Below are 14,470 nucleotides of genomic sequence, written 5' to 3'. Positions count from 1 at the left end.
GCTGCAGTGGAGTCAGACACTGACACTGTTTGTATCACTGGTTTTCATTTGTGGATATTCAAAATGATTATTAACAGATATTAAACTGATAACTACCTCACATGTTCTTGAGTAACGAGAGATAATTTTCTTTCCACAGACGAATCCTTGAATGATCCAGAATGAATGTGATGTTTCCTCCACCCGAGGCACAAGGAGGAGTGCAGCCAGCTCCTTCTCACACACAGGAGGTACATTATCACCCACAGAGCACAGAGACACAGACAGGTCATCAGTTCCACAGTCTCAGACAGTAGAAGTAGTCAGTCTCACAATGATCCCAAGTTCCAGAGACACACTTTCAATCCAACATTCAAACAGAGCGGGTGAGGCAGACACTGTTCCATTTCCCCCAAACTCAGTCCCGCTGACAGGTAGATACAAAAATCCCAGTCCAAAATCACACTCTCAGATTGAAAGGCACTGTGTCAATCTCACAATAGGGCAACATAGCTACGAATTAAATACCAGAGAGAAATCACACATGGTATCCGATTGAAAGGGACAGAATGAATCCCAATAATGTACCTGAGATTCCAATTGAATACTATCCCAGAACTCTCTCACACATGACTTTAATACATGAAATATCCATTCGAAAAGTGAACCATTTGCTACAAATTGCAAACAAATCCAAACCTCACGTACAGTATCGATTGAGAAATACTGAAAGATAGTAAACCTGAGAAACAAATTCGATACCTGTTCAGAATGCACTCGTTGAATGAAATTTAACGATAGAGTATCAATTCTATTAGTGCAGACTGAGATACACATTATATACCAGTCCAAAAATCTCATACAATATTAGACTGAAAGATACAGTATCAATTCCATTTCTACAGACTGATCTCCACATTACAAACCAATTCAAAAATGTTCCCTTATCCGTTTGAAAGATTCATTATCATCCACAATAGTACTCACAGAGATACAGATTTAATAGTAGTCCAAAAAGCACACAAATTATCTGATTAAAACCTCCAACATTAAATCCTAAAGTGTGTCCATATTTACAAATTAAATTAGGAGTAAAACTCTTCAAACATTAAGATATTAAAGCTAAAGTATTGAACGCAATAATGTAATCTGAGAGAATAATTACGTACAGATACAGAATGAAACTCATATTCAGATACAGTACCAGAGACACACAGACACAGAATGAATCCAACACTCACAGATACAGAAGGAATCCCAAACTCACATACAGTACTAGAGACTGACAGACACAGAGTTAATCCCACACTCTCATCAAGTACCAGGGACTGATAGGTACAGTATGAATCCCACACTAACATGCAGTATGAGTAACTGCATATTTAGGATGAATTCAACTCTCACATACAGTACTGGGGACTGTATATACAGAATTAGTCCCACACTCACATGGAGAAACAGAGACTGACAGATACCAAAAGAATCCCACACTAACACACAGTATGAGAGACTGCATATAAAGAATGAATCACAAACTCTCACACACACTGCTAACAAGATACAGAATCAATCCCAAGTTCACACACAGTATCAGAGACTGACAGATACAGAATGAATCCCACACTCACACACAGTACCAGAGTTTGAGAGATACAGAATGAATCCCACACTCACACACAGTACCAGAGACTGACAGATACAGAATGAATCCCACACTCACACACAGTACCAGAGACTGACAGATACAGAATGAATCCCACACTCACACACAGTACCAGAGATTGAGAGATACAGAATGAATCCCACACTCGCACACTGTACCAGAGAATGACAGATACAGAATGAATCCCACATTCACACACAGTACCAGAGATTGAGAGATACAGAATGAATCCCACATTCACACACAGTACCAGAGATTGAGAGATACAGAATGAATCCCACACTCACATACTGTATCAGTGAGTGACAGATACAGAATGAATCCCACACTCGCACACTGTACCAGAGACTGAGAGATACAGAATGAATCCCACTAAACTATCAGAGAATCAGCACAGACCAGGGATCAGGGCCTTTACCCAGTAAACCATCAGAGAATCAGTGTCCCATGGTGTCCCGTGCGCAATCCTGTCGGAGAAAATTCAGTGCTCCCACCGCCGGGTGGTTCCATTCCCAATCAGGGAATTAACTTTAACACGAGTTATGAACTTAATAAATAATTACATGAAGCTAATTAAACCGTTCGTAGTTGAATGACTGTTTTAATCACCATTAATCAACCGATAACTTTCTCTTTCAGACTGAAGGAGATGCTGACGTGGTTACCGAGAGACAGTCAAAACTTTAATAAGATTTTTGTGCTTTGCATGTGATGAAATTTCATCATTTTACAGACTGCATCTTGAGAGTGGGATTAAAAACTCAGCGCAGCCGTTGTTAAATTTAACATTAACAGGCAATTGTCGCCGTTTATCACAGGAACGCCCGAACCGGTTCTCCGATGAAGATGAAAGTAACGCAACGGGGAACATCTAATCCAACACTAAAGGCATCGGGCTGTGATAAAAATCCCCACCGTTTTGCTTTTCCAAAATAAAAGGTGTGACATTTATCCTCTGAAAATAGAAACAGTCTGGTCTCACTCACTGCAGTAACCTCTCTGTCACAGCGAACCAGCTCTCTTACTGCGAGTGTGACCTCCCTTCGGGCCTTTCAGGGGTTTGTCTGTCAAGATGAATTGTGATTTCCCTGAAGCCAATGTTCCATTCCTTTATATGATTCATGTGCCTGATTTCCGACTGCAGGGTAAATGGTGAAATATCAGCCCTGCTCAGCCGGCAATGATCACGGTACATTTTCTTGCAGACAAAGCACACATTGAAACCCTGGAACTTTGAGGCGATGAATCCTGAGGAAAAATATAATAAGGACTCGAATCATCAAACTTTTGCGCCACCGAGACAAGCGGAAAAGCCCGATGCTAAATGTGTAATTCCATGAGCTAAACGTTGAGACTGCAGGAGCCCATATAACAGCTGTCTACTATCAGTTCACTTTTGCAAAATGAATGGTTGAAACTTGCAGGAGTGAAAATCCAACGAGCCGGTCTTCACTCTTAAACCAGCAACTGTGAAGTTAAGAGAAACGTGCCGGAGAAATACTCGATTTCAGCGCGGTGACACTGGGCCAGAGTGAAGCTCAGTTAATATGATCGCCGAGTGGCGAGAGGGTGGATTTGGAATTCCTGAGCGACCGCACTGTGCATTTTCCAGATCTGCTTGGAGCACCAATCCCTTCAATTCATCACTTACAGGGACAATTCGATTCTCGGTTTCTTTTCCCTGAGCTTGGTGAGATCTTAAAAATTGAAAGCGACCAATATCAGAGCTAACCTCGTCACCGACATGCTCACAGATACAGAGCGGCCACACTCTGCTTCAGTGAGATGAAAGCCCAGAGTGGTTTCAAGGTCGAATGCAATTGTAAGCAAAGCTCGTTCAATGAAAGTGCAGGTCATTGAGGTGCCTTTAAAGTCCTGATTGTTTGACCTGAACTTCTTCCGAGACCGCGTGAGATTCAGGTGGAGCGATTTGGGGATTTATTTTTCCTCTTTGCAAAAGTCTGAACCGCAGTTCAAGGATCAAAAGTCTAGTTCCAAATTAGGGATTCTCCAGGGTATGACCCTCGAATCAAGAATTATACCCCGACCTAAACGAGCCCAGAAACAAGAACGTGTGACGGACACATTCGATGAGAGGGCTGACTGCACAATGAAAAGGCATTTTTGAAGAGACCTCCTGATCAGTTCCGTGTTGGATCCTGAACAAAACACAGCACTGTGTGCTTCTCAAATTCACTAACCACCATGAATTACACAAAGGCACCGCTGGGAGTTGAACCCAGGATCTCCTGTTTACTAGACAGGTGCTTTAACCAACTAAGCCACGGTGCCAATTCATGGTGCTGTCTCTCACCTCCTCTCATTAATATCTATCAGCTACACGTCACATTCTGTTGTGGGTTCAGACTGTTTGATCTTTGTCTATTTCACTTGCCCGTTTCCCTGTGAATCCCGATACTGACTGTGTTTCAAGCTGTGTTTATCTTTCTGTGTCCATCAGTGCTTTGATACACGAATGAATATTTGTGCTTCTGTTTGTTACTTTAAATAAATTCGGGATGGACAATTCTCGCTCTGACACTGAAGAACTAATTGAGCAAATTTCACAGCGAAGTGTTGTTTATTTTGGTGCTGAAACTAAAAAAAAATCGTAAGAGGAGCAAAGAGGGAAAACGAGAAAAACTTGTGAGTGAAATTAAGGACAACTTTCAAGGTTTTTACACGTACATTAAGAGAAAGAAGGGTGACTAAGAGTAACGTGGGCCCTTAAAGACAGATGGAGGTGATATTGTAATTGAAAATCAGGAAATGGCAGAGTTGCTGATACTCACAGAAAAGCATGAGGATAATAAACCAGAGACACGAGGAAAACTGAAAATAAATCAAGGGGATTCAGTGTAAGTAAAATAATGGTATTGGAGAAAACAATTAGACTAAAGATAGACAAATCTCCAGGACCTGATGGTGACCATCCCAGGGGACGAAGGGGAATAGGTGAGGAAATTGTACATGCTTTAGTCATGATCGTTCAAAACTCTCTTGATTCAGGAATTGTTCCATGGATTGAAAAAATTGCCAATGTCATTCCGTTTTATATGAAGGGTAGGAGAGATAAAGCAGGAAATTATAGACCTATTAGTCTGACGTCTGTTGTGGGGAAGTGACCAGAATCTGTTTTCGGGAAAGAATGACTGAGCACTTGGATAAACATGAATTGATCAGAGAGAGCCAGCATGGATTTGTAAAGTGTAAGTCAAGTCTAACGAAACTAGTTGACCGTTTTGAAGATGTAACTAACGTGGTAAATAATGGAGTGTCTATGGGTGTTATGTGTACATTGACTTCCAGAGACATTCGTTAAGGTTTAGCATCAGAGACTGTGAACAGAAATGAGAGCACGTGGAATTTATAGCAACCCATTGACATGGGGAGGGAGTTGGTTTGGAGGTAGGAGACAGAGAGTAGGGTTAATGGGTATGTACTCAAATTGACAGGATTTGATTAGTGGTGTCCCCCAGGGATCTGTATAAATGAGGCAGATAAAGGAATAGAGAGCGGTATATCCAGGTTTGTTGACGACACCAAGTTAGGTGGTGCAGTGAGTAGTGTAGATGGGAGCATAAAGTTATAAAGGGAAATTGAGAGATTCAGTGAGTTGGTAAAACTGTGTCAGATGGAACTTACATAGAATTACATCGAATGTACATCACAGAAACAGGCAATTCGGCCCAACCAGACTATACCGGTGTTTATGCTGCAGACGAGCCTCCTCCAACCCCTCTTCATCTAACCCGATGAGCAAACCCGAATATTCCTTTCTCCTCCATGTGTTTATCCAGCTTCACCGTAAATGCATCCATGCGATTCGCATTAACGACTCCTTGTGGGAGCGAGCTGCACATTCTAACGCCTCTCTGGATAAATATGTTTCTCTTGAATGCCAGATTGGATTTATTGATGACTATTATATTCATGGCCCTAAGTTCTGACGTCCCCACTCCCAAAAGTACAAACACCTTATCTACATCTGACCGATCAAACCCTTGCATAATCTTAAAGTCCCATATCAGGACTTCTATTTTCGATACAAAAGAGCCCCAGACTGTTCAAAGTTTCAATCTGGGGAAGTGTGAGACCATCCACTTTGGCCCGAAGCAAGATAAATCAGAGTATTTTCAAAATGGTGAGAAGCCAGGAACTGTGGGTGAGCAGAGATCATTCGGGAAATCACGAAGAGTTGGCAAACAGGTGCAAAAAATAATTAAAATGGCTAATGGAATGTCGGCCTTAATCTCAAGGGAACTGGAATTCAAAAGGGTGGAAGTTATGTTAGAATTCTATAAACTCTGCGAAGGCCACATTTAGAGCACGGCATTCAGTCCTGGGCACCAGACCTCAGGAAGGATATATTGGCCTTGCAGGAGGTGCAGCGCAGAAAGACCAGAATGATACCGGGGCTAAAATGGTTACATTATGAGGGCAAGTTGTGTGGACAAGGTTTGTATTTCCTCGTGTATAGAGGATTAAGTGGTGATGTAATTCAGGTGTTGAAGGTGATTCAATGATCCAATGGTGGGTGTGTGAGTTGGTGCTGAATCGGTCCCCTTCAGTGAAGAGAGGGTCAGCGGGCGCCTGACAGACACGGCTCGGAACGGGACTCGCTTCTCTCCGGCAGCAGCGGCTGGTTTAGAGAGATCTCTCTGTCTGCTGCTGTTACTCCGCCTCCCGCACTCTGGGAGAACCGCGGAGCTCGGTCCTCATTTTTCTCTTATGGATCCGGCTCCATCCGTTTACTGTTGACGGGAGTGCGTCTGATACCAAGTCAGTCAGAAGCGGGTGCAAATCACAACATAGGCACAGGCCGAAGGACTGGGGACTGGTTTGATATTGGGTCCTTTTTAAGGGACCGGCTGTAGAATGTTTGTATAATAATAATGATCAGAATTAACTTTGATACAATGAAGTTTTTTTCAGTTATTTCCCATTTCCACCCTCACCAGTTTTATACAGTAACAGGTAACAATGTTTGAGGGATGTGATGTCCAGTGTTGGTGGAATCAGTGTAATTTAACTTGATACATTGAAGAATCTCTTGTCTATCCCAGGCTCTTACCTTAGGTTTCGACCCTCACCTAGTTTAAAATTGGTCACTCACTGATATAAATAAACCAGTAACAACCCCGAAACCTCAGCGGGGATATTTGTTCCGATACTTAATGACGGTCCCAATTTCCACTGAAATTCTCAATCAGCAAATCCCAGAGGCTGTTTCGGGTTTGACAAACTGTGAAACAGATTGTTTCAAAAGCCGGAAAGAGGGAAAAACTGGTGGTTGATATGAAGTGTTATACATTATCTCTTTCTGTTTCAGATTTACAATTTCTCTTTGTGTGTTACTCAAAGGAGAGGCTATAACGGAGCCCAGTGACTGGGTCACGAGCTGCACTGAGTCACTGGCCTGTGTTACAGACCGGCTGGTTGGACCTGCTCATTTCGTGAACTCGCTGGTGTCTCAGCACGTGTGATGACTGAGTGAATCCCTTCCCACACACGGAGCAGGTGAACAGTCTCTCAACCAATGGGCATGCAATGATGTGACAGCAGTTCATTTCTGCTTTTAAAGCTCTTCTCACAGTCACTGCATTAAAAGGTCACTCAATAGTGTGAACAAGTTAATGTTTCAGAAGGTGGGATGATCAAGTGAATCTCTTCCCACACACGGAGCAGGTGAAAAGTCTCTCCCCAGTGTGAGTGCGTCGATGTCTCAGCAGTTCGTTTCTGATTTTAAATCTCTTCCCACAGTCAGAACATTTAAAGGTCTCTCAGTGTGAACTCGCTGGTGTTTCAGAAGGTTTGATGACCAAGCGAATTCCTTCCCACACACTGAGCAGGTGAACGGCCTCTCCCCAGTGTGAGTGCGTTGGTGTGTCAGCAGATTGAATTTGCTTTTAAACCTCTTCTCACAGTCAGAACATTTAAAAGGTCTCTCATCGGAGTGAACTCGCTGGTGTGTCAGCAGGATGGATGACTGAGTGAATCTCTTCCCACACACGGTGCAGATGAAAAGTCTCTCCCCAGTGTGGGTACGTTGGTGTCTCAGCAGTTTGTTTCTGATTTTAAATCTCTTCCCACAGTCAGAACATTTAAAGGTCTCTCAGTGTGAACTCGCTGGTGTTTCAGAAGGTTTGATGACCAAGCGAATTCCTTCCCACACACTGAGCAGGTGAACGGCCTCTCCCCAGTGTGAGTGCGTTGGTGTGTCAGCAGATTGAATTTGCTGTTAAACCTCTTCTCACAGTCAGAACATTTAAAAGGTCTCTCATCGGAGTGAACTCGCTGGTGTGTCAGCAGGATGGATGACTGAGTGAATCTCTTCCCACACACGGTGCAGATGAACGGCCTCTCCCCAGTGTGGGTACGTTGGTGTCTCAGCAGTTCAATTTTGCTTTTAAACCTCTTCTCACAGTCAGAACATTTAAAAGGTCTCTCATTAGTGTGAACTCGCTGGTGTGTCAGGAGGTGAGATGACTGAGTGAATCCCTTCCCACACACAGAGCAGATGAACGGCCTCTCCCCAGTGTGAGTGCGTTGGTGTTTCAGCAGTTCAATTTTGCTTTTAAACCTCTTCTCACAGTCAGAACATTTAAAAGGCCTCTCCCCAGTGTGAACTCGCTGGTGTGTCAGAAGCTCAGATGAGCGAGTGAATTCCTTCCCACACACAGAGCAGATGAACGGTCTCTCCCCAGTGTGAGTGCGTTGGTGTGTCAGCAGATTACTTTTGCTTTTAAAACTCTTCTCACAGTCAGAACATTTAAAAGATCTCTCATCAGAGTGAACTCGCTGGTGTGTCAGGAGGTGGGATGATCGAGTGAATCCCTTCCCACACATGGAGCAGGTGAACGGCCTCTCTCCAGTGTGAACTCGCTGGTGTGTCAGGAGGAGGGATGACTGAGTGAATCCCTTCCCACACACGGAGCAGGTGAACGGGCTCTCCCCAGTGTGAACTCGCTGGTGTGTCAACAGGGTGGATGACTGAGTGAATCCCTTCCCACACACGGAGCAGGAGAACGGCCTCTCCCCAGTGTGGGTACATTGGTGTGTCAGCAGATTCCTTTTGCATTTAAACCTTTTCTCACAGTCAGAACATTTAAAAGGTCTCTCCCCAGTGTGAACTCGCTGGTGTGTCAACAGGGTGGATGACTGAGTGAATCCCTTCCCACACACGGAGCAGGAGAACGGCCTCTCCCCAGTGTGAGTGCGTTGGTGTATCAGCAGATTAATTTTGCTTTTAAACCTCATCTCACAGTCAGAACATTTAAAAGGTCTCTCATCAGAGTGAACTCGCTGGTGTGTCAGCAGGTTGGATAACTGAGCAAATCCCTTCCCACACACGGAGCAGGTGAACGGCCTCTCCCCAGTGTGACTGTGTCGATGAATTTCCAGCCTGGAGGGGGAATTGAATCCCTTCCCACAGTCCCCACATTTCCACGGTTTCTCCATGGTCCGGGTGTCCTTGTGTCTCTCCAGGTTGGACGATCAGTTGAAACCTCGTCCACACACAGAACACGTGTACGGTTTCTCCCCTCTGTGAACGGTGCGATGTTTTTTCTGGCTGTGTAACTGGTTAAAGCACTTTCCACAGTCAGTGCACTGGAACACTCTCACTCGGGTGTGTGTGTCTCGGTGCTTTTCCACTCACACTGATGTTTGAAATCTTCTCCCACAGACAGAACAGACAAACATTTCTCCTTCCACATTCAAAGGCCGATGATATTCAGGTCCTGATGAATCGAGTGACTCTGTCAGATCTTGACGTGATCTTTGGTTTGAGTTTCCCTCTGCAAATCCTCCCCTGTAAAAGGAGTTTATAAAAGTTATCACTGTAATTACAGGATAGAAATTCAGATCAGATAACTCTACTTTCTATGGAACACTATTTCCTCTCTCATTACTCAAAGCTGTAAATCCCCGTCCCACACACTCTCCCTCCTCCCTGTGCTGAAATCCGAATCCATCGAATCATCTTTCAGTGGCCCTAAACCATAAGTCAAAGGGTGTGAGAGAGAGTATGAGTGTGAGTGTGAGAGAGTGTGAGTACAGCAGTGGGCTCGGTGTGGAGAATGAAGTGGGGCAGGTGGAGCATGTTTCAGTGGGGCAGCAGTGATCATAATCTCATTAGGTTTAGAACAGTTATGGAAAAGGACAGGGGACAGTCAAATGTGAAAATTCTTAACTGGAGGAGGGCTAATTCCAGTGAGTTCAAAAGGGATCTTGTCCAGGTGGATTGGTATCAAAAATTGGCAGGCAGAACAGTAATTGAACAGTGGGAGGCCTTCAAGGAGGGGTGGGTTTGGGTACAGAGTGGACAGATTCCCACGAGGAGGAAAGGAACAGCATCCAAAGCTAGAGCTCCCTGGATGACTGAAGATAGAGAGATCACCATCTCTCCTTCATTTACAGACGCTCCTTGACCGATCACCATTTCTCCTTCATTTACAGACGCTCCCTGACCGATCACCATTTCCCCTTCATTTACAGACGCTCCCTGACCGATCACCATTTCTCCTTCATTTACAGATGCTCCCTGACCGATCACCATTTCTCCTTCATTTACAGACGCTCCCTGACCGATCACCATTTCCCCTTCATTTACAGACGCTCCCTGACCGATCACCATTTCTCCTTCATTTACAGACGCTCCCTGACCGATCACCATTTCTCCTTCATTTACAGACGCTCCCTGATCGATCACCATTTCTCCTTCATTTACAGACGCTCCCTGACCGATCCCCATTTCTCCTTCATTTACAGACGCTCCCTGACCGAGCCCCATTTCCCCTTCATTTCCCGGCGGGTAGTGAGGGGGGGATAATGTTCACTGTTTTATATTCGGGTCTGGGGCCGCACTCGGGGTTTGTAAAGCCTGAGCCTGGGCCTGAGCCCGGACCCGGGCCCCGGGGTTTATTGAGCCTCTTGCTCCGATCCTCTGACCTGCACCGAACGCGCTCCTCCCGCAGCCTCGACTGGCCGCGCATGCTCAGGACACACTGACTGATAATAAGTCACTACTGCGCCTGCGCACTGGGCTCCACTGATTCAGATGGGGCACAATCTGAACCGCGCTGCATGCTGGGTGATGCAGCCGCCATTGATGATCTTAATATCAGGCCGAAAAACAAAGACATTGGAAGCAGGGAGAGCGCGTTTGGACCAAGGAAAATAAAATAAACTGAAACCCCAGCTCTTCGTGCCATTGAAACCGGCACAAACACACAGCGTAGACGCTCCACCACTTTGGTGAACTCCAGAAAATATTTTTTGGTAACTTTTATTAAATTCGTTTTTTTAAATGTTGCAACCGACGGGTTCAATTCAGGTTTATTTTCGAACTGCACCTCAGGATGTCAGTCTCAACACTAATCCCGCCCTGGTGATTAAGGAGAGTTCCGGACCAATAGGAGGAGCGCAAATTGACTGGAGGGGTGACAGGGTGAGTTGGTCCTCCAACGAATCGGAGTGTGTGAGGGGCGGGAGTTGTGGCATAGAATGGGCGGGTTTAAACCCAGATGTCCCTCATTGTCTGAAACATCATTTTTAAAACCTAATTGATCTTAAACTCCAGGAGACAACTCGACCTTTCTGTTGCGTCTTGAAACAGATCAAACTAGATGAGGTGGAGCAAACATTTCAACATTTGTTAGAAAAACACATTAATTAAGAACAGCCAACATGGATCATTTGAGATAACTCAAGTCCACTGATAAAGGGAATGTAGTCAACATTGATTGTGAAAGGGTGTTTGGTAAGATGCCGGACAGGAGGCTTGTTGATAAAATTAGTACTTACCGCATTAAAAGGAATGAGGCAGTGTGTATCGGAAGTTGTGTAAAGGGCAGAAAACAGAGAGTAGTGGTTAATGGATGTTCTCCAGACTGGAGGGATGTAAACAGTGGTGTCCCCCAGGGTCAGTGTTGGGACCATTGCTAACCTCAATATAGAGAATGATCTGAGCTTGGGTATGTGGGACACAAGGTGAAAATCTCCAGATGACGCCAAAATTGGCAGCGTGGGGAACTGTGAAGAGGAGTCAGTGACTTCATTGTGACGTCCACGGGTTAGTAAATGGGCCAGGTGAAATTTAATGCAGAGAAATGTGTCGTGATGCATTTTGAGAGGAAGAAAAATGAAATGAAATGTAAACTAAATGGTCAAAGTTTAAAAGTAGAGCAGCAGAGAGACTTAGGGATGGAAGGTTCTAAATAATGCATTGTCTTATTAATTAACAAGTCTGAGAGTCAGCAACTTTAATACCTCATTAAGAAATATATGAGCAAATTCTCTTTCCTCTCCCATACCAGAGTAAACATGCAAATCCCCCGTGTAGACGAGATCAGCCCTCTGGATGGAACCACGGACTCCCTGAGCTTGATCTCCGGTGTCTCCAGTCCCAACTGCCCCTTACTTCAGTATCCCCTCACTTTTATACCCTGTTGTGATCCATCTCTGTTCCTGAAGCTGGAACTTCCCTAATCTGTGGTTTACAAGGACTCATTGCTTGGTTCCCAGCAGTTACTTTTCTTCAGTAGTGTTCTCATGATCCCTGAACTACCCTGCTTAGTGTTAATTAGAATCATGGAATCATAGAAAATTTACAGCACAGAAGGAGGCCATTCAGTCCATTGTGTCCGCGCCAGCCGAAAATGAGCCACCCAGTCTAATCCCACTTTCCAGCACTTGGTCCATAGCCTTGTCGGTCACGGCACTTCAGGTGCATATCCGGGTACCTTTTAAATGAGTTGAGGGTTTCTGCCTCTACCACCCTTTCAGGCAGTGAGTTCCAGACACCTACCAGCCTCTGGGTGAAAAATGTTTTCTCAGCTCCTCAATAATCCTTCCACCAATCACTTTAAATCTATGCCCTGCTCCTTGTTTGTTGACCTCTCTGCTAAGGGAAATCAGTCCTTCCTGTCCAGCCTATCTCGGCCACACATAAATTTGTACACCTCAATTAAATCAATCCTCAGCCTCCTCAGTTTCAAAGAGAACAATCCCAGCCTATCCAATCTTTCTTCATAGCTAAAATTATCCAGTCCTGGCAACATCCTCGTAAATCTCCCCTGTACCCTCTCTAGTGCAATTACACCCATCCTGTAATGTGGTGACCAGAACTGTACACAGTACTCAAGTTGTGGGCCGAACCATTGTTTTATACAGTTCCAGCATAACCTCCCTGGTCTTGTATTCTATGCCGTGTCTAATAAAGGAAAGAATTTCATTTGCCTTGTTAACCACCTTATCTACCTGTCCTGCTACCTTCAGGAATCTGTGGACATGTATTCCAAGGTCCCTCACTTCTTCTACACCTTTCAGTATCCTCCCATTTATTGTGTGCTCCCTTGCCTTATTTGCTGGTCCCAAATGCATTACCTCACACTTCTCCGGATTAAATTCCAAGCCCTGTTCTGACACAACACACTCCCGACTCCAGCTTTCAGTTGAAAATTAATTTTATTCTTGGAATGAGTTTGTAAACATTCCCAAAGACTGGAATGGTTTAGACAGGGACAGGGAGAGGCCGCAGTCTCTGGCCACTCACGCAGGGAGCAGGAGGAGGAGAGGCGAGTTTTCGAAGTTTGATCCGCCCAAACGGTACAAGTTTCACTCTGTCCCTGCCTTGAAGCTCCGAGGGTCGAACTGCTCGGGCTCCGCACCTCCCCTGGGCCTGCAGTGGGCCCACGCCATGCGGTGTTGAAAGACACGGGGAGAGCTGCACTTGCTCGCTGCAGAGAACTTATTAAAAGCACGTAAAGCCCCTGGTCAAGATGGGCATCACACAGCAGGTCTGACTGGCAACCTTCACACGAGCAGCACATTTAAATCAGGGTGTTGGACAGACTGTGAACGGGCACTGATCAAACTGGAGTCTCCAATGTCAGATACAGGCCCCAAATTACCCACCCGGATTCATTGTCAAAACAGTCCAGAACCCTCACATCACATTCTCACAGAGTGTTTGATGCAGCCATTTAACTTGGTGCTGGTGGATCAACACAGAGGGGAAAAGTGAACCCCATTTTGCTCACTGAAACTATTCTGGACTGACTGTCACAAGGACACGGCCCTGCCTTAAAGAACCAGTCGAGCTGCTGTGGCCTCACCCAGGGGGAGCAGGACCACCGGGGGCCCTCGGATGACGCGAGGTTTGATAGCGGGGATAATCGCGGCCCGCAGAATGTTAGCCTAAGGTGGGGGTGCGAGGGGCGAGGGCCAGGCCTGGGGGGAATCGAAGGGCAGGCCCGGGGATCGAGGGGCAGGCCCGGGGGGCGAGGGGCAGGCCCGGGGGGCGAGGGGCAGGCCCGGGGGGGGAGTCGAGGGGGGGGCGAGGGTTAGAGGGGAGCAGGGTTCGATCAGAGGACACAGATTTACTCTAATTTTGGAAAGAACCAGATGGGAGAGGAGGAGAATTCTCTCTTTACGCAGCGAGTTGTTCTGATCTGGAATGGGCGGTGGAGGCAGATTGAGCAATAACTTTCAAAAGGGAACTGGACAAATATTTGAAGGGGAGAAATCTGCAGGACCGCGGGGAAAGAGCAGGGGGGGAGTGGGACTAATTGGAGAGCTGTTTCAAAGAGCCGGCACAGGCACGATGGGCCGAACGGCCTCCTCCTGTGCTGTACGATCCGACGAGGTTCAAGGTGCAGCGGGGTCAGGGTGGAGCGGCTGTCACCAGCTCTGCCTGATGACCATCAGGTGAAGTCCAACACAGTGAAGGAAATGCAGCCCCCAGTGCACTCTCCCTCCCTGCAGCATTCCTCCAGGAATCCACTCGACACTGTGCAGCATCACACCGGCAAATGAGTTGGAGAG

General features: G+C 45.8%; 1 protein-coding gene and 1 non-coding gene across 2 annotated transcripts; both read right to left on the bottom strand.

The window, feature by feature from the left end:
* Positions 1–3,860: 3,860 nt before the first annotated feature.
* Positions 3,861–3,934, bottom strand: trnat-agu (transfer RNA threonine (anticodon AGU)). The gene has a single exon. It is a non-coding gene; the product is annotated as a tRNA-Thr (tRNA).
* Positions 3,935–4,082: 148 nt separating this feature from the next.
* Positions 4,083–9,450, bottom strand: LOC137310780 (zinc finger protein 84-like). Its single transcript, XM_067978401.1, has one exon. The coding sequence runs from the start codon at positions 9,101–9,103 to the stop codon at positions 7,700–7,702; it is 1,404 nt and encodes a 467-aa protein (XP_067834502.1). The 5' UTR covers positions 9,104–9,450; the 3' UTR covers positions 4,083–7,699.
* Positions 9,451–14,470: the final 5,020 nt, after the last annotated feature.

Source organism: Heptranchias perlo, unplaced genomic scaffold (genome assembly GCF_035084215.1).
Source record: "Heptranchias perlo isolate sHepPer1 unplaced genomic scaffold, sHepPer1.hap1 HAP1_SCAFFOLD_275, whole genome shotgun sequence".
Lineage (NCBI taxonomy): Eukaryota > Metazoa > Chordata > Chondrichthyes > Hexanchiformes > Hexanchidae > Heptranchias > Heptranchias perlo.
The sequence above is the reverse complement of the archived record's forward strand: the minus strand, read 5'-3'. Positions and strand labels throughout refer to the sequence as shown.

Excerpts from the sequence above, each read along its gene's own strand:
- LOC137310780 (XM_067978401.1), bottom strand. The coding sequence starts at position 9,103 with ATGGAGAAACCGTGGAAATGTGGGGACTGTGGGAAGGGATTCAATTCC.